The sequence below is a fragment of the Jaculus jaculus genome, chromosome 3, assembly GCF_020740685.1.
Source record: "Jaculus jaculus isolate mJacJac1 chromosome 3, mJacJac1.mat.Y.cur, whole genome shotgun sequence".
In the NCBI taxonomy this organism is placed as follows: Eukaryota; Metazoa; Chordata; class Mammalia; order Rodentia; family Dipodidae; genus Jaculus; species Jaculus jaculus.
In genome coordinates, this window is record NC_059104.1 from 158,071,504 (window position 1) to 158,097,017 (window position 25,514).

The window sequence follows — 25,514 nt, forward strand, 5'->3', positions numbered from 1 at the left end:
CACCTTGTGTGCATGTGCATGCTGTACCTTGTGGGTCTGGTTTACGTAGGATCTGGGGAGTTGAACATGGGTCCTTAGGCTTTACAGACAAGCACCTTAACTGCTAAAACATCTCTCCAGTTCTCCTCCATGCTTTTTTTTTTTTTTTTATAAAGTATTGTATTTTTCCTCCCAAAGCATCTAGGAGGGTGGGCAGTCCCACTGCCCCCCACCCACTCTGCTACTCCTTTCCCCACCAACTTTTTTGAAAGCTAGCTCTGCTACTTGGCAGGCAATAATGCCAAACTTATTTTTTTAAATATGTCACTGATTTTCATTTGCTTCTTGTATCTGTGTATACTATCTTTCCATCTCTAGCTTTTCCTCCCCCCCACCTGTCCTCCTCTCTCCTTTTCGAGATAGATCTTCCTACGTGGCCTAGCTGTCCTTGAGCTTTCCATCCTTCTGTCTCCCCAGTGTTGGGATTATAGGTGTGTGCTACCTGCAATATACACCTGATTTCTAGCTTTTCTTGAATTACTTATGTATTTTTAACAGAATCAATGGAGAGAAAAATATATGCTTGAATTTATGAACTATTTCTGAGCGGCTGTTGCATTCCCTTTGCATTTATTTTCCCCAATTTGTGTTTGAACTCTTATTTCACATGAGTAATGCTGTAACTTGATGTGTTTTCTGTAGCACAAGACTTCAGTTTTCATTTTTGTGTTTTTCTCACAGCTTATAAAACTCAAGAGTTAAGGCTTGGATCTGCCAGAAAGCTTGTGATTTCTGCAAAATATTTTTCTAAAATTATTATTATTATTTTATCCCAAAGGGGTATATTGATATTGATTGAGAGCATATTAAAAGTCATGAAGCTATAGAAAGCTTGATGTTAGAAAATACTCATTAACCCAGGAAGCATACAGAAGGAACAGTTTGGACAGAGAAATAAAAATAATACTTTTATATTTAATTACTAATTATGTGTATGCTGTGATTTGGATAATAGATATAGAGGTAAATTGTTCTATTAATTGATTTTATATTATACATTGTGTATTAAGAAAGTTGCAAGTGATATAGTAATGGTTTGATAGCAAAAGATGTGTGATGTGTTAGGTTTTAGAGAAATTGCTTACTGGCCCATTTAAAATCAAATATCTTATATCTCTTTTAGGCTTGCTGTTGTTTACTTTTTGGGTAAGAGAGTCTAGTCAGTGAGAAATGTATACAGTATTAGATTTTTTTAAAGAGTGAATTAAGGCTTTCAGTCATTTCACACTTTTGTCAAAAATAGATCTAATACTTTTCACTAAACATTAAGAGATTATTCTTTAGTAATTATATGTTTCCTTTGTATGCCCTTATTTCTTAATATTTGCTATTATTATGCCAGTGATTATAAAATACTTTTTAGAATAACAGTGATATACATAACTCTTTTCTATTGGGCAAATGAGATCTGTTCCAGAGCCACAATTTCTGCTCAGGAATTTGAAGCAGTCAAGATACAAGGGCTCTGTATCCTCAATGCAGGTTGCTATGTCAGCAAAGGATCATGAGTTTTACCTAGTCTCTTCTGTCCAGTCAGTCATTTTGAATTTCAGCTAGTAAGCTTTCTGTATAAGTTCAATTGTACTGCCCTTCTCAAAGCTATTTCAAGAATTATGGCCAAAATCATCTCCATTATGAAATAGTTCTTCTGACCTCATTTGTATTAGGCTTTTTGTTCAAGGGCACCTAGGGTATTGGTGGCTTATGCCACTAATCTCATTTCTTGGGACACTAAGGCAGGAGGATTGTCATGAGTTTGAAGCCAGCTTGTGCCTGTTCCACATAGTGAGTTGCAGACCAACCTTTGCTACAGAGTGAGACCCTTTCTCAAAAAAAAAAAAAAAAAAAAGATCAAGAGAAATGATATAACATAGAAAATTCTATGAAAATGAGTTATTAAAATTTCAAAGATTGGCTGGGCATGGTGGTACATGCCTTTAATCCCAGTACTCAGGAGGATCATTGTGAATTTGAGGCCAGCCTGAGACTACATAGTAAATTCCAGGTCAGCTTGGGCTGAAGCAAGACCCTATCTCAAGAAAACAAAACAAAAAAAAAAATTACAAAGATCGTAGATAAGATTTTCCTTTCTATCCCATCTTTTCTGATAATACAATCTTGTTATTCACTGAAGCCCTAACTCCATTGGCTTAAGATTCTGAGGCTTTTATTTTGGATGGGTCTTATCATTTTTGAGAGTTGTGGCTTCTTTATCATTGAAAGTATGATACTAAGGTTTAGAGTGGCACTACTAGATTCTATTTTATTATCCTACATAGGCAAGCTGACATTATTTTTATAAGGTGTTAGATTGCATGTGCAATCTATTTTCCTATTTATTTAACCATTTATCCAAGACCTTACTGTGCTCCTGCTATATACCATATAGGTGTTTTCCAGGGGCAAAAGGTATTATGTCTGCTCTTACCACTCTTGAAATTTGTTAGGAATGCAGATGTGGAAGTGAGCATGTTAAGATTGTGTAGTGTTGTTAACATACCCTGTCATGTAAATTAGATAACAGGAATTAAGTCCATCTGTGAAGGTATGATATTTAATATAAGACATAATAGAGGAGTTGAAGTTTACTGGTCAATGTAGAAATGGTAACATGTATTTTCAAATCATTGTTTTCTTGCCTTAGATTGTATAATCACATCCTCTGTCACTGTTACCATTGTCATCATTAGCATCATCATTGCCATTGTCATCATGTTGTCATCATCATCAGCAGCAGCAGCAGCACAGTGGAAAAAATTAAACCATACTCAGAAGGTTACTAGGATGTTCATTAAGTTGGACTCTTGATGAATAAATTTAGATATACAGTAATTATCCATTACTATAACTCACATTTATGTTTTACTGTTAATCATTGAGTAGTGGGCAAAATAATTCTATTTCCTCTCTCTACCTATACATGAAGATCTATCATTTCTGTGAGAAACATTTTTTATTGTTTTCTTTTTTCTCTTTTCTTTCTTTTCTTTTTTTTTTTTTTTTTTTGAGGTAGGGTCTCACTGTAGCTCAGGCTGACCTGGAATTCACTATGTAGTCTCAGGGTGGCCTTGAAATCATGGTGATCCTCTTACCTCTGCCTCCCTAGTGCTGGGATTAAAGGTACACACCACCATCCCTGGCTTTATTTTTTTCTTTATTTTTCTTATTATTTCTTCATATAACTTTAGTTAGCTGATGGAAAGGATTTGATTAATACTGGCTTCCCTCCACTTCAGTATGCCAGTCCAGAAAGAACTTTCTAGTTCTGGCACTTATTGATCATATAACCTTTGACGATGTTGTGGCTTGGATTGTAAATGTCCTCTAAGGGCATATATGCTAAATGCTGTGTTGCCTGCCTTTTGTTGCCTTACCAAAAAGGTGGGACTGAGTAGTTGCAAGTTATATCATTGTGTGTATGCCCTTAAAGGGATTTTTGGGACCCTCACCTCTTCCTCACTCTACTGCTTGGCTGCGATGAGGTGAGCGGGTTTCCTTCACATATTTCTGCTGTGACCTCCTGCCTTTCCATAGGCCAAAAGCAGCAGGGCCAAGTGACCATGGACTGAAAGCAGAGCCAAAATAAATCCTGTTTATGTTGCTTTTCTCAGGTGTTTTATTATGAGAGTAGAAAGTAACTGAAAAGTTACATCATTTATCTTGTTTGAAGTTCTCTCCTTTGCAAAACGAATCAGGTAGTATTCCTCAGGATTCTTGTAAAGATTAAATAAGATGATCTATGTTTAATGATTAACATCACTTAACAAATGCCAGCGAATACTATTACCAATGAAACAGCACATTCGTTGTATCATGTTGAAATGTATGTGTTATTATTAAAACCTTTTTACAGACTTTGTGAAAGAATAACTTTTCTCTTGGTATTAATTAGTTGGTTATTTTTGTATGAATATCCTTGATTTGCAAAAACAAAAGCAGCTGCATCAACCATAAGAATTAAGCACTTATGGGCTGGAGGGATGGCTGAAAGGACCCAGGTTCAATTCCCCAGGACCCACTTTAACCAGATGCGCAAGGGTGCGCATGTGTCTGAAGTTTGTCTGCAGTGGCTGGAGACTCAGGCATGCCCATTCTCTCTCTCTGTCAAAAAAAAAAAAAAAAAAAAGAAAGAACCCAAAACAAACAAAAAAAATTTCAAAAACAAATAAAAACCAATTTAGCACTTATATTCTCTTCCTCCTTCCTTTCCTCTTTCCTTTTAATTCTCTTCTTTTCCTTCTTTTTGTTATTAAAATTTTTTCTTCTGCCTTCTTTCCCTTTTCTTTCCATCTTTCATTTTCTTTTCTTTATTTTCCTTTACATATGCAGTGCAGGCTGTCCTCAAACTTGTGATCTTCCTGCTTCAGCCTTATGAGTATTTAATTATAGCTGTGTGTCACCATGTACAACTTTCAATATTTCTTAATAAAATATTTTTATTTATAGAGTCCAGAGTTCTAATATCACCAATTTTTATTTTCTAGTTATGTGTAATAAGCACCGATAAAAATTGTGACTATTCAATTTTTTATATATTCATTAAAATAGTATGAAATATGAAAATTTAAATGTTATTGCTTGTTTTAATTGATGTATAATAGGTTGTTCAAATATTTCTAGGGCTGGAGGGATGTCTTAGCGGTTAGCACACTTGCTTGAAAAGCCAATGGGTCCTGGTTCGATTCCCCAGTACCCTCATAAAACAGATGCACAAAGGGTTGCATGCATCTGGAGCTCGTTTGCAGTGGCTGGAGGCCCTGGCATGCCCATTCTCTCCCTCCTCCTGCCTCTTTTTCTCTCTCAAATAAATAACTAAAATATATTTAAAAATAATATTTCTAAACCCCCCAAAAATGGATAGGGGCTGGAGAGATGGTTTAGCAGTTAAGGCACTTGCCTGCAAAACCAAAGGTTAAATTCCTCAGGACCCATGTAAAGCCAGATGCACAAAGTGTTGCATACATCTGGAGTCCATTTGCAGTGGCTAGAGGTCCTGGTTTGCCCATTCTCACTTGCCTATCATGTGTTAGAAACTGAAAAATAAAAGGCACTAAAGATGGTTATATCAGTCCTCCCTTCAAAATATTCTGTCCATGGGTTGTCCCTTGTTGAATTTAAGGCTAAACTTTGTATACATGGTAACAACTTCTTTCTTGGCTTCTGTGGCATCTGGTGTCTTGTCATTATACTCTGGTTTACTCTTTTATTTTGTTGAACTGTTTAATTGCTTTGCTTTCAGAATAAAATCTCTGTGCTTTGAGTCTACTGCCCCTCTTGTTCAGTACTGCACTTCCAGTGTCTAAATCATAGTAAGATACTCAGTAAATAGAGAACTGATTAATAAATGAGAGACTTTCATCTGCCTGCCAGATTTATATAATAGTAAGCCATTTTATTTATGTTATGAATACAATTTCTAATATGGGATATGTGTGAAATTTAGTGATTTAATATTAAATACAGTATTCTAAAATTCAGTGATACAAGTTATACCTTATAGGTTGTGTTTTTCCCATAACAATGTTATTCTCTTTTTGGAAGATTAAGAATGGTACTGTGGAGAAAACACTATATTTGGAATCCAAAACATTAGGATTAAACTACAAATCTGGTATTTAGTACTCTGTGATCTTGGATCTCTGAATTTTCAGTTTCATATGAAATATGCATGATATACTTTTAGTACTGGAAATCAATATAATGCACATGTAATTCTTTCCAAACTAAAATGTTAAATAAGTTTATATAAGGAATTTCATTATTGCAAATGCTTTTCTTTCCAAGACTTATTTGTATATTAAATTCATGTTTTCCTCTATTGTATTTTTTTAAATTTAGTTATTTGAGGGTGACAGACAGAGAAAGAGGGAGGGAGGGAGGGAGGGAGGGAGAAAAAGAGAGAGGGAGGGAGGGAAAGAATGGGCATGCCAGGGCCTCCAGCCACTGCAAACGAACTCCAGACGTGTGCGCCCCCTTGTGCACCTGGCTAACCTGGGTTCTGTGGAATTGAGCCTCAAACTGGGGTCGTTAGGCTTCACAGGCAAGCACTTAAGTGCTAAGCCATCTCTCCAGCCCTCTATTGTACTTTGATCTTAGTTTTGTTAATGGCAGCACCCCTCTGGTCTACAATTTTCTCTCTCTTTTTTTTTAGCTACAGGAAATTCTTTTGTATATTGTCTTCTTTTTTTTTCTGTAAGTTCATGTGTTTGCACTATTGACATCCACTATTTCAAATTGAAATTACCCATCCCAAATTATTTATAACTCACTGGCTGTGCTATTCTTAAACCAAATACAATAGAGTCTTAATTAACAGACACATGATTATCTACAATGCCACTTATGTAACACTCACTATATCCTTTGGTTGCATATTTCATCCCAAGACTTCTCATTTGAAAATGACAGCTTCATTTCTGCCTGTAACTACCTGAAAGTAGTCCAAATTTAGTTTCTTTTTTCTGAGTGCACACAAGAATCATTGAAGGTAGATTTCATTTAATGAAAAAAACAGAAAAATGGAGACCATCCATCATACCAGCAATTCAGGTGAAAATTGATGTGGACAGGAAATAAAATGTTAGTACTGACTTATCTCCGTAATTATCTAAATTTTCTACTATATTCAAGTTATAGAGATATGTGAACAATTTTTAAAGAATATTTTATTAGCCGGGCGTGGTGGCGCACGCCTTTAATCCCAGCACTCGGGAGGCAGAGGTAGGAGGATCGCCAAGAGTTCAAGGCCATCCTGAGACTACATAGTGAATTCCAGGTCAGCCTGAGCCAGAGTGAGACCCTACCTCAAAAAAAAAAAAAAAAGAATATTTTATTATTTATTTATTTATTTATTTGCAAGGAGAGAGAGAGGGAGAGGGAGAGGGAGAGGGAGAGGGAGAGGGAGAGGGAGAGGGAGAGGGAGACTGACTGACAGTGGGCACACCAGGGCCTTCAACTGCTGCAAATGAACTCCAGATTTGCTTCACCTTGCACATCTGGTTTTATATGGGTACTAGGGAGTAGAACCTGGGTTTTTAGGCTTTGCAGGCAAGTGCCATCTCTCTAGTCGTGGTAAACAAGGTATGACAGTATCCTGGTCATTTTGCCTGTTAGTTTTATTATCATCATTGGATAGCTGTCTAGTTTTAGATTACTCTCAGGATAAACATTATTAAACCAGAGAGGTGAGAATTATGTAGAGGGTGTTGAAAAGCATAATGGAATTGACACTAGGTGATAATCATTATCAGTAATTGAAAGAAGCTCAGCATTCAGGAGGCTGGGGTAGGAGGATTGCTGAGAGTTCCAGGCCAGCCTGAGACTACATAGTGCATTCTAGGTCAGTATGGACTAGAGCAAGACCCTACCTCAAAACAATAAAAAACAAAATAAATCACCAAACTGTGACTTTCCAGCACTAGATGCTGGTATGTGAACCCTAAGTTGTCTAAGAAATTTGATTATATCTATTTTTTCTTATATTCTAGCATTTTATATATTAGATGTTTCTCATACTAAGATGAGACATGAATTTTGCTGGTTTAAAGAATATTTATCTGTTTTGAATCAATGTAGTATTTTCATTCATTGGTTAATATATAAATGTTGAATAAATGAGTCCCTCCCTTATTAAAGTATCTTGTCATGTGATTATAGGAATATTATTAGCTTTGAAAGTCGACCTTCGCAAGTATACATAACCAAATAAAGACCTACAAAATGTCACAGACATTAAAAAATACATAACAAACAAACAGGCTTCACATTTATAATTTAAGAGATTGGTAGAAAAAGATGTGTCATTTATTAGATTTTCAAAAATCACTTTAATACATGAAAATACTAGGAATACTTAACTTTGTGCTGTGAAGATCAGTAAGTTTTTAAAGCCACTTGCTTTCAAAGCCTGATGGCTCAGATTTGAGTCCATACTACTCACATAAAGCCAGAGGCACAAAGTGATGCATACATCTGGAGTTCATTTGCAGTGGCAAGGGCCCTGGTATGTCCATACTATCTCTCAAAAAAATAAAATAGAGACACTTAAGTCTTTAGGCACTAGAGAGAATTAATAATGGGATCAGACTCCAGAAGGATATGTAAAGGTATAGTATAGTTGTGGTATTTTTGATATCTTCATTAGTAAGTAGTGGGTAGGGATGGTTTAGAAAATGAGGTCAAGAGTCCATTATTTCAGAGAAACTGCTGTTTGCTTACTGTCAAGATGAAAATTAAAGTATTTTCTATGTTCCCAAAGTATTAAAATGTTGCATAGATAAAATATGAAAGAATTTTAAAAATTTAAGTTATTTTTAAAAATTAACTTTTTTTTTTGAGGTAGGGTTTTACGCTAGCCAAGGCTGACCTGGAATTCACTATGTAGTCTCACGCTGGCCTTAAACTCACCATGATCCTTCTGCTTGTGACACCTCAGTACTGGGATTGAAGGTGTGCACCACCACGCCTGGCAAAAAAATAATTTTTCATTGACAGCCTTTGCACACAGACAACATACCATGATCATATTCCCCTCATATTATCCTTCCTTTTTCCTTTACCATATTCTCCCCCCTCCACTGAATTCCTTCTTCTTTCTAACTAGTCTCTTTCCTATTTTGATGTTATCATTTCTCCCCCACCCGGTATTATGTAGGGCATGTGTAGATATCATTACTGTAATGTCATGAATGCCACTGCCACTTTATGTCTGGAAGACCATATTTCAAAGTACTCCTCCCTTTCCTTTGGCTCTGACATTCTTTCCACTGCCTCTTTCACAATGGTTACTGAGCCTTCAAGGGTGTGATATAGATTGCTCAGTCTGATTACATCACTGTCACTTTTTCTCAGCACTTTGATGAGCTTCAAGTCTCCCCACTGGTCACTGCTGTCTGAAAAAAAGCAAAAACAAAAAGCTCTAACCAAAAGTTGAGAGTCGCATTAATATGTAGCCATAAGCATAATTATTTAGAGGGTAGTTTGGTGGGTGTAATCAATCAATTTAGCCAGACAACAACAGTAATTTCCCCACTAGGGCTTATGATCTTCCCAGCCATGGTCTTTTGATTAGGTTTTTAGTACCAGGCATGAATTCCCTCCCAACTGAATTGAATCCAATCAAAGGGCATTTGTTTTCTCCCACAACAGACCTGCACCATTATACCAGTTGGAACATTTGGCCTGGCGGCCAGTCATAAAGCTTGCAGAGTCCTTAACTTCTGGTTAAGAGCGCTGATGACTTTTCTACAATAGGCATAACTTCTTCAATAGGGAGGAGACTTTTAGTTCAGATCCAGCTTGATTTCTCAGTGTTCTGCAGCCCAAATATGTGGTATCTTTAGCAATAGGGTCTTAGAACTTAAAGTTCTAAGGCTAAGTGTGGTAGTATATGCTTGTAGTCCTGGACAACAGTAAATTTGAGGCCAGTCTGGGCTCCTAGTGAGGCAGTTCGTTCTTTCTTTCTTTTCTTTTCTTTTCTTTCCTTTTCTTTTCTTTAAATCAGAGTTTTATAGAAATGTATAAGTATATATTCATGTGAACTATATTATGTGAGGTATATTTCTTCTATACTTATTTTTTTCTTCAAGTAGGGTCTCACTCTAGCCTAGGCTGACCTAGAATTCACTATATAGTCTTAGGCTGGCCTTGAACTCACAGCAACCCTCCTACCTCAGCCTTCCCAGTGCTGGGACTAAAGGCATGTACCACCATGCCCAGCTTTCTATACTTACTTTATTCAGCATTTTCACCTTGAAGGGATGTTGAATTTTTATCAGATGCCTTTTCTTCATCTATTGAGATGACCTTATGATTTTTGTCCTATATTCTAATGATGCTGTGTATCACATTTATTGGTTTGCATATATTGGGCTCTTTGTGCCACCGATGAATTTTCTTTCTTTCTTTTCTTTTGAATTTTCTTTTTAATGTGTTGTTATATTCAGTTCATTGCCATTTTGTTGAGGATTTTTTTTTTTGTTCATCAAAGATATTGTCCTATAGCCTTTCTTTCTTTTTTTTTTTGTCCTCATGTGGTTTTGGTATCAGGGTAATGTGTGAGGAAAACCTATAGAAAAATGCTGACTTGAGGCAGTAATGAACTGGAGCTGGCTTGTACTAACTTGTAAGAGCTGATCATTAGTCTTTATGGCAAATTTGCAAGCTAGTTGTTAAACATAACCATTTGAAATAGTATACAATTTTATATAAAATAAAATTATGTTGGAAATAAATTATGTTACTCATTAAAACTCAAGAGTTCTTAATTATTTTCCATCTTGATACTACCTCTGCCCTTGGAGTTGTCTCTTCTGTATTCATGTGGTTGAAACCCTGTATAATGACTTAATGTTGTACATATCTTCCTTGGTTTGTGTTTAGTGATGACATGTTGCTAGCTTGAAATTGATCTTACTTGTAGTATTTGCTCCTTGAAAATGGCAAGTGCTACTAATTGAGACTTGATTCTTTTGAATCATAGTTTTAGAGATTTTAGTCCATACTCACTTGGTCCTGCTGTTTCTTTGGCCTCGTAGTGGCTTACTGCACCATGGTGGGAGGCCTGTTCATGGAATGGAAGCTGAGGGGTTCAGAGATAGTGGAGGTTCCAGTGTCCCTATCAAGGGCATGCCCCGAAGAACCTAATTTCTTCTGATTTGGCCCTGCCTCTTAATGGCTCTACCATATTCCAGTAGTGCTATAGGCTGGTGACCAAGCCTTTACACAGGCCATGTTAAGTGATGTTTCAAATCTAAGCTATATTTATATTAGAATTACTCATTTATCAATTCCAGCCCCTACTAGGCTGTGATTACAAGAATTTGCCAAAAACTAATTGAGCATTGACTTTGTTAATAAGGATATAATAGGCGACATTGGCCAGAGCTGTTTTTATGAAGTTATAGGAAAGGCTGACTCGAGGAGTATTAAAAGGGAATGAAAGGAAAGGATGTGGAGACAGCAAATATTAAGGAGTTTTATTATAAAGTAGAGCAGACTAATGGGGACTATAGTTAGTTGAAGGGAAGTTATGGGTCAAGAAACATTTTGAAAGTTACTGGTATTCCAGTTTATTTTTGTGCTAATAGGAATAATTGGGAGAAGAATAACAGTTGATGAAACAGTGTCCTCTGAGTAGGGAAGAGAAGATAGTGGATAACTTGACTTTTGATAGAAGTGTAAGTACTTGATTTCTAGTAAAGAAAGGTGGATTGAAAGATGGGAACAGTTTCAGGTGTGAGTGTATGTTATGTGAGGAGTTTGTTGAAGTAGCTTTCTGATTTATGTAACATCAGCAAAGAAAAGTTGTAGGAGAGGTTCAGGAGAAAGGAATGTTTTGTATATAAATACAGTGCTCAACAAATTTTATTTAAATATATAAATGCATACTTCCTAAAGCGGCACTTTGCAAGGGAGACAGAGCTTTTAAAATTTGAGGACAATTTTATTACTACATGTAAAATGTCACTCTGGTGACTTTTCCAAGAATATTTTGTTTTGGAGAGATGAAGACATCTGTTTCAGAAAGTCTTATGGTAGCATGATATAGAGTATTGTGCACAAACTGGTTTAAAGAAGGGGAGATAGTGATTAATTTTAGCCATCAGAGATGGCTTTACAGGAAAGGAGAATTTGAATGAGATCTTCATTATGGGAAGGTAGGTTTTTAGCTACTGACTATGTGGTAGACCTTGTGCTAAACGTTATCCATACATTATTTTATTTATTCCTAATACCTGTAAGGTGAAATTCAGAAAATTAAATAGGGTTGGGGAGATGGCTTAATAGATAAAGTACTTGCAATGCAATCATGAATACCTGAGTTCAGATCCCTAGATCTTAGGTAAAAAGTTGGAAGCTTTGGTGGGCTTCTGTAATCTGATCATGCCTAGGCAAGATGGGGAATTTGAGACAGGAGATGTCCAGAGACAAGTATGCCCAGTGAATGGAGATGTGAACAGTAAGAGCCCTTCACTCAAAATGAGGTAGGTGAGGATTGACATCTGATGTCCTCTGACTTCATGAGTATTTCCTGCACATGCACATACACAAACACATACATATTATAGCAGACAGCTTCAGGTTCACGGAGATGAACTTTTGGACCAGACACAGTTATGGAGGACGGGATATTTATTGAAGACTATAGATCCAGGGGAAGTTCCACAAATGGCAGAAGAAGCTGGCCTGCCTTCACAGTATCAAGTGGAAAGAGAGAAGTACAAGCCTAAAGGTCAAAAGCCACACAGCACACTTCAGGAACTCCAGCTAGGCACACTTTGCATATCTTTAGATTGAAATCTGAAACCCACCACCACACCTTAAGATCACCCAGTGACATTACCTCCAGCCAGGTGGCTACAGATGTAAAGTACAAACAATAAAAAACTGAATATATTGGGGGCCATCTATTCTATTCAAACCACCACACATATCATATACACATTACACATATACCCCAAAAGATTCCTGTTATAGACCACACGCAGCTGCTAAGTAGGTTTCAGATTCAAATCTAGTTAATAACAAGCCCTTTTAAAATTGCAACACTGATTCTTGGGAGAAATAGTAGTATTGGGTAGGAGATTCCAGTACAGGGAATATTAGGAGCAAAGACAAACACAGAGGTGAGAAAAAGCAGAGAAAGTGACTAATTCAGTATGACTTGAGCACTGTGCATGTTGGAAACAGGTGGTGCATCTCTTGAGAAATAGGGTGGGAACATAGGCTATAAGTTTATTATGGAAAGGAAACCTCCAAATTCTGGTTAAAAACTAGACATTATTTTGCAGACAGTCATCAACTTTAAGACAGATTTTTTTCTTTTTCTTTTTTTTTTTCTTCCACCGAGACATTTTATTCATATGTATGCTTTCTTTATACCCCTAGGGGGATAAAAATCCCAGGATTTTCCCTCCTGTGTGTTTTTGTCTTGTTTCCTCATGGTCCATGATGCCAGCTGAGGTTGTCATTACAATGAAACCAAACTGACGGATGGGAGCAAATTATTCTGCCATTTTTCTAAGTCTTTGAGCTGTACATCAAATCTGGGGCTGATCACTCCACACTTGTTTAACCTGCCTGTGAGGTTCACAACAATTTCCCAGCTCTGTGATCATCAGGGATTTCAAACTAGCCAATGTAACCATGATTCATCATCACTGTTAGAAACTGAATGATGACTTGGGAGCACGGCCTAATAAGAACTTGGAATTTGCCTCTGCTTTCAGTATTGTTGATGCTCTTGACAGCATTTGCCGGGACAGTCATGTGCACCGTGTTGGCCACATGGGAAGATGGTAGAAAGAGCAGATTTCTTTTTCTTTTGACAAAAGGAATCATAACTTTGTGTGTTGTTTCATAGTTACAGATTCCTTTGGAACACAAGATTATAAAGAAATAAAAGTGGGTTAATGAAATTAGGTATTGAGTATAATGATGAATTTTATGTCACTTATGGAACATACTAGCATTTTATTATATTTTGTGTCATGAAGTTAGGAATAGCTATAGGATAGGATAGAAGAATTTAGTTTGTAGTTGTTCCAGGACTATATATAGAATTCTAAAACTGTGTTTTTCAGATACTGACCGAGCTTTATCATTACTGGAAGAATACTGCAAAAAATTAAGAAAACCAGAGGAGCAGCTGTTGAAAAATGCTGTTAAAAAGGTGATGAGTATTTTTAAGAGCAGCTTATTTCAAGCTTTGCTGGGTATGTATTACAGAAATTATTGACAATCTTAATAGAAATTGGTCTCATTAGTTTGAATTTATGTTTACTAAATTTCAAACTGTGATATTTTTCTTGTTCCTCAAAAATAAGATTTTTCTTTATTCTTATTTAATTTTTACCTAAAAAATTATTATATAAAATAGACACGAAGGATAGGTTACTAAAAATATCAACATTGAAGGAATATTTAGGAGACTGGAAAGTTGACTCCATGGTTAAAGGTGTTTGCTTGCAAAGCATGTTGGCCCAGGTTGCATTCCCTAGTACCCATGTAAAGTCAGATGCACAGTGGCGCATGCATCTTGAGTTAATTTGAAGTGTCAAGAGGTCCTGGGTTGCCCATTCTCTCTCTCTTCTCTTTACTTTCAAATAAATAAAGTATTCAAGAGGAATATTTTGTATGGAACAAATTTACTCAGATAAAACTTTGAATAATTTGTTGTGAAAAGTTGAGGGTGAGTGTACTATAGAAAAAAGTCATCTTCTCTATAGAATAAATTGGTTAACACAAAATACTTGGGTCACATTCTACTCAAAAATCAAAGTTCTGCTTTCATTTTTTTTTTTTTTTTTTGGTGGGAGGAAAGGGTTTATTTTGATTTATAGACTCAAGAGGAAGCTCCATGATGGCAGAGGATAAGGATGGCATGAGCAAAGGGTGGACATCACCTCCTGGTCAACATCAGGTGGACAACAGCAAACACTGGCAAGGGGAAGCTGACACCCATGAACCTGTCCCCCAGAATACATCAGCTCCGGGAGGCTCTAATGCCCAGGTTGCCACCAACTTGGAACCTAGCATTCAGAACATGTAATTTTATGAGGGACACCTGAATCAAACCACTACAGGCCTCAACCATGTTAGTCCTAGGAACAGACTTAAGAGAAACAAAAGCATAAGTGTATATACAAATATGTGTATGGATACATTCATAAATACGTCACTCACGATAGCCACGGTAGGAAGAGGAACATCCCAATTCCTCAACTGAGGAACGGACAAGGAAATGAGGAATATCCATACAGAGGAATAGATTTGGCAATGTAATAAGTAGAATACAGACACATAGTACAAAATGTGTGAACATGGAAAACACAGTTAAGTATAAGTTCTAAAGCTATGCACAGGAGATCTCAAAGTGTTTGCAGTTCCCCTGTCATGAAGTGTCTGGCTCAGGCAACTCTGTATAGAAAGAAAGAGTGAATGACATGGGCTGGAAATGTTAAGAAAAATGAATGAGTGTTCATGGTTATAGGGTCTCTGAAAAGAGTGATAGAAATGCTGTAAAATTGGTGGTGGTCTTAGAACTCTAAACATAACTAATCACTGAATTGAAAACTTTCAATAGGTGAATTGTGTGGTATTCAAATTACCCTGAAAATTTTTCTTTTTTACTATATTTAAAAATATTTTTTTACTTATTTGAGAGAGAGAAAGAGCGAATGGGTGCACCAGGGCCTCCAGACACTGCAAACAAACTGCAGATGCATGTGCCCCCTTGTGCATCTGGCTTACATGGGTCCTGGGGAGTCGAACCCAGGTCCTTAGGCTTCACAGGAAAATGCCTTAACTACTAAGCCATTTCCCCAGCCCTTAAAATATATATATATATATATATATATATATATATATATATATATATATATATATATATATATAATTTTTATTAGCATTTTCCATGATTATAAAAAAATCCCATGTTAATTACCTCCCCCCCCCACTTTCTCTTTTGAAATTCCATTCTCCATCATATTACCTCCCCATAACAATCATTGTACTTACATATATACAATATCAACCTATTAAGTACCCTCCTCCTTTCCTTTCTCTTCCCTTTATGTCTCCTTTTTAACTTACTGGCCTCTGCTACTAGGTATTTTCATTCTCATGCAGAAGCCCAATCATCTGTAGCCAGGATCCACATACGAGGGAGAACATGTGGCGCTTGGCTTTCTGGGCCTGGGTTACCTCACTTAGTATAATCCTTTCCAGATCCATCCATTTTTCTGCAAATTTCATAACTTCATTTTTCTTTACTGCTGAATAGAACTCCATTGTATAAATGTGCCACATCTTCATTATCTACTCATCAGTTGAGGGACATCTAGGCTGGTTCCATTTCCCAGCTCAATTAAAAAATATATTTTTAAGATTTTTAAAATTTATTTATTTGGGACAGAAAGAGGGGGAGAGAGAGAAAGAGTGAGAATGGGCATGCCAGGGCCTCCAGCCAATGCAAACAATGCAAATAAACTCCAGATTCATGTATCACATGTTCTGCTTTCATTTTTAAAGTAAGCACTCTTCACCTTTCTTTCTTCTGAGAAACTTATGATCCAGAACTGCAAAATTTGCTGGTGAAAACTTTAGCACTTCTTATATTTTGTTTTGTTTTTTTTTTCTATGAGAAAGAAAGAGAGAGAGAGAGAGAGAGAGAGAGAGGGGAAGAATGAGAATGAATTGGTGTGCTAGGGCCTTACCCACTGCAAATGAACTCCAGACACAAGTGCACTCCAGATGCAAGTGCACCTTGTGTGCATGTGGCACCTGTGCTTATGTGTCACCTTGTGCATATAGCTTATGTGGGTTCTGGGGAGCTGAACCTGAGTCCTTAGGCTTTGCAAGCAAGCGCTTTAACCACTAAGCTGTCTCTCTAGCCCATCTTCTGACTTTTTTTTTTCCAGCCAGATGTTTCTTTCTAATGAATTGACCATTACATTTCCAAACTTCTGAAATGGCCAACAGACCATAGAAAGACATTTCTTTAGGCTCCTGCTTGAAACCAACAGCTTCAGCCAACTGCCAGCCTTGATTCAGGGCTAACCATCTTATGATTTTTTTATGAATCAAACCATTAAAAATTATGAAGAACAAAAGGACATTGTTTATCTCATATGGGCATATATAGACATCTTTTGCAGTTATGTGGTTAGCTTTTAACTATTTCCTTCATACTATTTCAAGAGAAAAAAATAACTAGTAAAAGATATAAACAGGACTGGAGGGATGGCTTAGTGCTTAAGGTGTTTGACTGTGAATTCAAAGGACCCAGGTTCAATTCTTCAGGACCTTCACAAGCCAGATGCACAAGGTTGTGCATGCATCTGGAGTTCATTTGCAGTGGCTGAAGGCCCTGACATGCCCATTCTCTTTATTTGGTCCTTTCCCCGTTTTTCTCTCTCAAATAAATAAAATAAAATAAAAAATATATAAACAAACATTTTTCTCAATCAAGCAATAAATTAAATTCAAAAACTCTTAACAGTACATTTTAGTTTATTTATTTACCTATTTATTTATTTGCAGAGATCAAGCCCAGCAACTTGTGCATAAAAGGCAACAATACAATGCATTTTAGGAGAAATAACTGAGTCTACTGGAAATTTTCATTGTTTTTTTCTTTTAAATGCTGAAGGCTTATGGATAGAAAATCTAAAAGTAGTAACTTACTAAATTCAATGTTGGAAATGTTTTGTGTTTTAAATTACAAGGGTACTTACTAGTAAAGCCCCAGTGTTATAGTTCCAGTAAAATTAAACATTAAATTGAGAAAACATTAAGATTAATTTGTTGAATTTAAATGGATGTAAAAAGCTTTATAGTATTTTGCTTGTGGGTTTATCTTTTAACATAATTTATTGTATCAGCGAATAATTAATGACACAAATAGCTGTAATCATTTCAGCCAGTATTAAATAAAAACAACTCTAAGTGCAGTCTTACAGGATTTAAACAACCATTGCATTAGAGAATGGTATTTTACAGAACATTTTAAACCACAAATTTCTCAATTAAATATTAATAGTGTTGTGTACTAGATGATTAGGAAAGGCCATTAACTAAATGGCAATGTGCCTAAATTGATGCGCATGATGTGTTTAGTTTAGACTGGTTACTTCTTTTGAGAAGTTGAGCTTTTGAATACTTGATTTGGATAAAGTATTGTTGGATGATTTAGATACTTCTACCCTTTTGGTAATGAGACCGCTTGACAACACCATTACCTCAGGGATAAGAAGGCAAGTGACTGACCAGCAATTTCATTTTGCCATTATTTTAAGTGAAGGATAAATATCCTGGATAAAAGCCTGTAGTGTAGCTTGAATTTCCCTTATAAAATGAGACATAATAGTAATCTGTAAAATGCTGTTATGTAAGTAATCCCAATGCCCAGATTTGAAGGTATATATTCACATTAGCTGGCCTTTGAAAACCACTTGAGGATAAATCCTAGTACTAAGAATGGAGCACTATGTATCAGAACAAAATTTTGCATTAAGCTCTTTATAGATAGCAAAATAACGATTACTAATTTATTATTATTATCCAATGTTTTACTGTACATTTTCTTTAAGGACTCAAAATAAACACCATGTAACAAGGGGCTGGAGAGATGACTTAGTGGTTAAAGGGCTTTCCTACAAAGCCTAATGACCTGAGTCCAATTTCCTAGTACCCACGTAAAGCCATATGCAAAAAATGGGACATGCATCAGGAGTTTGTTGGCAGCGGCTAGAGGCTCTAGTGAGCCCATTCTTTGTGTCTGTCTGTCTTCTGTCTCTTTCTGCCTGCAAATAAATAAATAAATAAATAACCCTAACCCAAACTGACTGTATTTGCTGAGTACAAAACTAATTAATAAAAAAATTATAAAAAATTTTTTTAAACAAACAAAAAAAAAAAAACCAAGGGCCTCAGCAATGGCCTCTAATGTTTTGGGTGCCTCAGGGACCTTCCTGGCCAACAACTCACTGGAAGATAGCCCATTCCTGGTACTGAAAATTTTCTAGCAACAATCTACGGCTCCTGAGTGTTTGAAAGGTAGTGATCAGCCCGAGCATGGTGGCACATGTTTTTAATCCCAGCATTGGAGAGGCAGAGGTAGGAGGATCACTGTGAGTTGGAGGCCACCCTGAGACTACAGTAAATTCCAGGTTAGACTGGGCAGAGAATGAGACCCTACCTTGGAAAAACCAAACCAAACCAAACCAAACCAAACCAAACCAAACCAAACCAAACCAAACCAAAGAAGTTAGTGCTTGCTGTTCATTAATGTGTAAAACAGTGATGTAGTTTATTTATATGTGGTTTTGTATGTATCTTTTGCATTTATGTAGATTGCTTTCAGTTATTTTATTTTGTTTATCAAGGTATGTTTTCATTCTAGCTCAGGCTGACCTAGGGTAGCCTTGAATTTATGGCAATCCTCCCACCTCTGCCTCCCAAGTGCTGGGTTTAAAGGTGTGCACCACCACGCCCGGCTCAGTCATTTTTAAAATATTTATTTATATTCAGGCATATTGAAATAGAGCTAGAGCTAGCTTGCTAGCTAGAGAATGGGCACACCAGGGCCTCTAGCCACTGCCAACAAATTCCAGATGCATGCACCACTGTGCATCTGGCTTTATGTGGGTACTGGGGAATTGAATCCCAGCAGTTGGGCTTTGCAGCAGTGCCTCAACCACTGAGCAATTGCTCTGGCCCTCAATTATTTTATTAATAATATTTAAAAAATATTATTTATTTATCTGACAGAGAAAGGGGGGGGGAGAGAGAGAGAGAGAGAGAGGGAGAGACTGGGCGCACCAGGGCCTCTAACCGCTGCAGATGATCTCCAGATGTGTGTGCCCCCTTGTGCATCTGGCTAACATGGTTCCTGGGGAATTGAACCTGCATCCTTTGGCTTTACAGGCAAGCACCTTAACTGCTAAGCCATCCCTCCAGCCCATTAATAATATTTTAAGAGAAACATTTGCTATCAAAAGATATAAACAGGGCTGGAGAGATGGCTTAGCGGTTAAGCGCTTGCCTGTGAAGCCTAAGGACCCCGGTTCGAGGCTCGGTTCCCCAGGTCCCACATTAGCCAGATGCACAAGGGGGCGCACGCGTCTGGAGTTCGCTTGCAGAGGCTGGAAGCCCTGGTGTGCCCATTCTCTCTCTCCCCCTCTATCTGTCTTTCTCTCTCTGTGTCTGTCTCTCTCAAAAAAAAAAAAAAAGATATAAACAATTATTTTTCTTTTTAAAATTTTTTTTTGGTTTTTATTTTTATTATTTGAGAGCGACAGATAGAGAGAGAAAGAGGCAGAGAGAGAGAAAGAGAGAGAGAGAGAGAGAGAGAGAGAGAGAGAGAGAGAGAGAGAGAATGGGAGCACTAAGGCCTCCAGCCATTGCTAACGAACTCCAGACGTGGGCGCCCCCTTGTGCATCTGGCTAATGTGGGTCCTGGGAATCAAGACTCAACCTGGGGTCCTTAGGCTTCACAGGCAAGCGTTTAACTGCTAAGCCATCTCTCCAGCCCAACAATTATTTTTCTTGACAAAAGCAACAAGCTAAACTTGAAAAAATACTCCATTCAATATAGCACATTTATTTATTTATTTATATTTATTTACTCTGCTAGAAATCTATCACAGTACCTTGTGAATGCTATTCTAAAAGAAACGAGTATACTGACCATTTTCATTGCTTTTTATTTTATTTTGTTTTTTTGAGATAGGGTCTTACTCTGGTCAAGACTGACCTGGAATTCACTATGTAGTCTCAGGGTGGCCTTGAACTCTTGGCGATCCTCCTACCTCTGCCTCCCTAGTGCTGAGATTAAATGTGTGCACCACCACACCTGGCTTTATTTTATTTTATTTTATTTTATTTTATTTTTTGAGGTAGGGTTTCACTTTATTCCAGGCTGACCTCGAATTCACTATATAGTCTCAGTGTAGCCTTGAAGTCATGGTGATCCTCCTACCTCTGCCTCTCAAGTGCTGGGATTAAAGGTGTACACCACCACGCCTGCCTTTCATTGCTTTTTAATGCTGGTGGTTATAGGTAGAAAATCTAAAAATAAGAATTTAGGAAGGTTAACATTGAATATATTTTATTTATGTTTTACATTATAAAATCACTTTGATGAAACTCCCAATGTTATAGTTTCAATATAACTAAAAACACCATTAAAGTTTGAAAAATGAAAACTTATTTTCAATATGCTAGAAGCTACACTTGTAGATGTTGGGCTTAGAGTGACATCTTGTGGTACTGCTGAGGAAAAAATATCCAATGGGTAATTGCAGTTTTATGGTAATTACAATATCAACATATTTCAGACTTTGAATATAAGTGAATTGAAATTCCACAAAGCTTTATAAATTAATTTAAATCTTTTAAAAGTAACAGTGGTTAAAACGTACGAATGTTCAAGGCACTCTATTAGGTTATTTGTTCTTCATTTAGGTGATAAAGAAGCAAGGTGGAAAATGATTATTTGTATACTATGCATCTAGACCTGTTTTGAAAATTTAAAGAAAATAAAATGGTGTAATAGTCATTATGTAGTCAGATATACATACATACGTATCATACTTTTATCTCCTTATAAAACTTTGTTTATATAATTTTTTTTTTTTTTTTTTTGAGGTAGGGTTTCACTCTAGCTCAGGCTGTCCTGGAATTCACTATGTAGTCTCAGGGTGGCCTTGAACTCATGGCAATTCTCCTACCTCTGCCTCCTGAGTGCTGGTATTAAAGGCATGTACCACCATGCCTGGCTTCTGTTTACGTAATTTAACCCTGTATCTCACTACCTTGTTTAAGGGGGAAATCATTTGGAAAAATTTAGAAGGGAGAAGGTAGTAAAATGATACTTTCTTGAGAATTCTTCCAGTAGTCACGTCTTAGAAAAGTGCTCATCCAGTTTTATTCAGACCATTTAATCTCACAGGTCAGACTTTGTTTTAGATTAGAGTGCTTTTCATTTATATAAGTAATAACAGAGAACTGTAGGGATTCCTGAGACCATTCCAATAGTCCCAATATATATTGGGATTTATCATCTGCTTCTTGAAGTGTTCTACCACATCTGTACTTATCAAAAGCTTTAACCAGCCCTTTCATTATGTTTCATGGCCTTTTGGTTGTATTATTAAAGCCTTATGGTCACTTGAATATATATATTCCTTCAAAGTCTTTATTCAGTGCTCTGTGATGGCAGGGGTTATATTTAATTTGCTTTTGTACTCACAATATGTGAGGCCTTAATAATGATAACAATAGTAATAATCATCAATATATCTTTATTCATATAATCAGTTGTTTAAATACTTGTTAAGTGTTAGACATTGTTGGAGGCACAAGGTTACAAGAGTCAACTGTATACTTAATGGACAAGTAAAGCAAGTCAAGTAAGGTAAAATAAACTTTATAGAAACAATTATTTAATTATTAAATTATAGTGGTTATAAGGGTACAAAATAAATGTGTGTACGAGTTTTTGTTGCATTTCAATCCAAGTTAAAAATAATTCTAATGTAATATTTTTATTTCAAAATAACACCTACTTCAAACACTGTATGGTTATTTTGGTTTTAACTTTTAATAGTAGTGTTTACTTTTATCACCTGATTATAAGGAAATTAAAGAGTATTTATAGATTATGGTGCACAATTGCACAACAATGTTACTTTGTAATAACTTGGCTCAAATTCTTTAAAACAGAGCTTTTCAAATTGTAGTTTGTGTATCCTGTATCAGCAGCACTAGTCACCTGAGTCATACCCAGAGCTACTGAGTCAGAAACTTTGGAAATAGGGCTCAGCACTGATGTTTTAATAACTATTTTAGGTGATTATGAATCATTTTGAACCTGTATTTCTTTAAAAAACTATTTGCACATGTATGCACGTCAGGGCCTCTTGCCACTATAAACAACACTAGATGCTCCTGCCACTGGTTGTGTCTGGCTTATGTGGACGTCTTGGGAATTAAACATGTCTGGCAGGTTTTCCAAGCAAGTGCTTTGCCTGCTGAGTGGTCTTCCCAGCTGCTGAACAACTGTTTTTAATGGCTAGATATTTGGCCATCAGGGAATCAAATAAGAGTATTTGAGGGCTGGAGAGATGGCTTAGCGGTTAAGCGCTTGCCTGTGAAGCCTAAGGACCCCGGTTTGAGGCTCGGTTCCCCAGGTCCCACGTTACCCAGATGCACAAGGGGGTGCACGCGTCTGGAGTTCGTTTGCAGAGGCTGGAAGCCCTGGCATGCCTATTCTCTCTCTCTCTCCCTCTACCTGTCTTTCTCTCTGTGTCTGTCGCTCTCAAATAAAAAATAAATTAAAAAAAAAAGAGTATTTGAATATTACCCATGAATTTGAAAAGATATTACGGTAGTGTTCCTTTTGGTTTTGGGGTGATGGGCATTTAACTCAGGGCCTTGGATATGCTAAGTAAGTACTCTATTGGAATACATCCCCAGCCTCACAATAGCTTTTCCTTATTTTAGTTTTTATAAGGATCTGATATTAATCTGGTTAGAATATTAATGAACTTTTATCATTCTGAGACATTTCTTGAGAGCTTTGAGAATGCACAAATTCACAAATATTATTATTGAATCTAATTTCCCCTGAAGATCAGCAGTGTACATTTAAGTTATTTTCTCCTTTGAACATATAATTATAGTTTCCACCTATGTTCTTATGGATACAGAATAGCAAAGCTACAAGGATATGTTGCTATTGAACCATGTACAATAGGCACTCACTAGGCGATTCTTGCTGCTACTTACAATCTAAATGTATATGCTCCAATGAAACAAACCAAAGTACATTATGGACCTTCAAATAAATCTTGATTGACTAAAACAGTAAATGTTAAACTCTTGGATACTACAGTTCACCATGTTCCTACTTATTTGATTGTAGTGCTCCTTTAAATAAAAGAATTGTGGTTGTTTTAGCTATTGCAAGCTGAGTAGTAATAGTTTACAAAGTATTTATGTAGCTTTTATATAGACTTGTAGAGATGGATGTTATGGAGTTAAAACCTGACCTTAATGAGCAGTTAACCCTTTAAACCAATTGGGAAGGTAATATTAACAAGTGCACAGAAGCACAACATAGCATATAGCCAAGAATTAAACTCCAGGGGCTGGACCAAAGTACTACAGGAATTCAGAGAAGATTACTGTAGATCAGTACTGAAAGGAGAGCTTTTATAGAAAACGAAAACTTGAAATAATAAATCTTGTCACTGATAGGATTTGAGTTAGAAGATAGGAGAGACAATACTTTCCTACTCTATTTACACATTCATTTAGTCAATTTTTTTCTTTTTCAGCGTACGGTTTTACTCAAGCCCAGGCTGATCTGGAATTCACTATGTAGTCTCAGGGTGGCCTTGACCTCACAGTGATCCTCCTACCTCTGCCTTCCAAGTGCTGAGATTAAAGGCCTGGGCCACCACGCCTGGCTCACAATACTTTTGAAACAGTGCCAAGCTCTCTGATAGGCACCTGGGAGATAAGCATTAATTGAAATTGCATAGTTTATAATTGTGATAAATGATACAAAGGAGAAAAGGACAAATGATACATAGCATGTTCTATGATACGCTGAATTTAGCAATGAATCAGGGAAAGTTTTATCAGGAGGTGACATTTGACATGTTGAAAATTATACAAATTCAGAGATTTGAAAGAGACTGACTGGAGGGCGTTTTCAATATTCATGACTTAAAAAGGTCCCCTAGAAAATGGATAGGGAATCCCATTGGACTTAGGTTTTGAAGTTTTGTGGTAAACTTGAGAATCAAGAATGGTAAGCATACAGTGTGACCCAAGCAGTTCTTATAATTCCTTTTGTTAAATGGCACCATCTGAGTGTGTCACTGTTTCATGTCTGGAAGGACCAAATCTTTCCTATGTGTGACACTTTGACTTGAATGTCATCAAAAGGGTTGATGCCATTCTTAGCTCAGGACTTTGTATATTGCTTTAAGATTTATGTCACCAGATGGCACCATTTAACTAAGTTTATGTGCTTGGGTTGCTTTTAAGGCTGGTTGTTTCTAAAGGAAGGATGCCTTTATTTGTGCTATGGTTGCAGTAGGAAAAATGAATGTATTCTGAGATGGAATATGAACTTCTCTACTCAGGAAGACAGTTCAACACCAAAAGTTCTTTTTGGAAGCATGAAAGGGTCTGGCTATTTCTGTTAGGCATATCATAACTGAAAATTTGATGATGCTCACTAACACTAGTTATGTGGTAGCTGACAAGTAAAAAAAAGCAGAACACGATAGGTCTTTCCATTTGTGTTTTCTAATATCCAGCATGATATTATTACTAACGTTTTATAGCCTTAACTTTTTGATTGTTGGAATACTTTCAGGGAATTTTTTTAAAAATATTTTTTGTTCATTTTTTATTTTGTTATTTGAAAGCGACAGACATAGAGAGAAAGACAGATAGAGGGAGAGAGAGAGAATGGGCACGCCAGGGCTTCCAGCCACTGCAAACGAACTCCAGACGCGTGTGCTCCCTTGTGCATCTGGCTAACGTAGGACTTGGGGAACCGAGCCTCGAACCGGGGTCCTTAGTCTTCACAGGCAAGCGCTTAACCGCTATCTCTCCAGCCCTACTTTCAGGGAATTTACATGTGCAATAAATGTAAAGAAGATGCTAAAAGATTACTAGAAGAATAAGCCCCTTAATATCTAAAAATTGCCAGCAGAACCTAAATTTTATTGAACTGCTTAGCCGTTAGCTTCTTGTTGGTGGGACAAAACACTGGACCAAAAGCAGCACCTAGGAGGAAAAGTGTTATTTCAGGCTTCCAGTTTCCAAGGAAAGGTTCATTATGGTGGAGGAAGCTGGCTCACTTCGTCGTACGTTGGTGTCAGAGAGAGAATGCAGCATGTGTGAGCAGTAGCTGTAGACTCAGCAACTCCAGGGTCCACCCTCAGCAGTTC

General features: G+C 36.8%; 1 protein-coding gene, 1 non-coding gene and 1 pseudogene across 7 annotated transcripts in view; 1 reads left to right on the plus strand and 2 right to left on the minus strand.

The window, feature by feature from the left end:
- The window catches only part of Dlg2 (discs large MAGUK scaffold protein 2), a 1,944,997-nt gene that overhangs the window by 7,530 nt on the left and 1,911,953 nt on the right, over positions 1 to 25,514 (plus strand). For 5 of the 6 annotated variants that reach the window (XM_045145568.1, XM_045145570.1, XM_045145572.1 and 2 more), the window contains exon 2: positions 13,623 to 13,754. The exons of the other annotated variant lie outside the window; for it this stretch is intronic. In XM_045145568.1, coding sequence (XP_045001503.1) covers positions 13,623 to 13,754 — 132 coding nt within the window. The remainder of the gene's footprint in view (positions 1 to 13,622; positions 13,755 to 25,514) is intronic. 6 annotated transcript variants of the gene reach the window in all.
- On the minus strand, positions 12,924 to 13,308 carry LOC105943997 (annotated as a pseudogene).
- LOC123459950 lies at positions 16,463 to 16,599 on the minus strand. The gene has a single exon (XR_006636681.1). It is a non-coding gene; the product is annotated as a small nucleolar RNA SNORA2/SNORA34 family (small nucleolar RNA).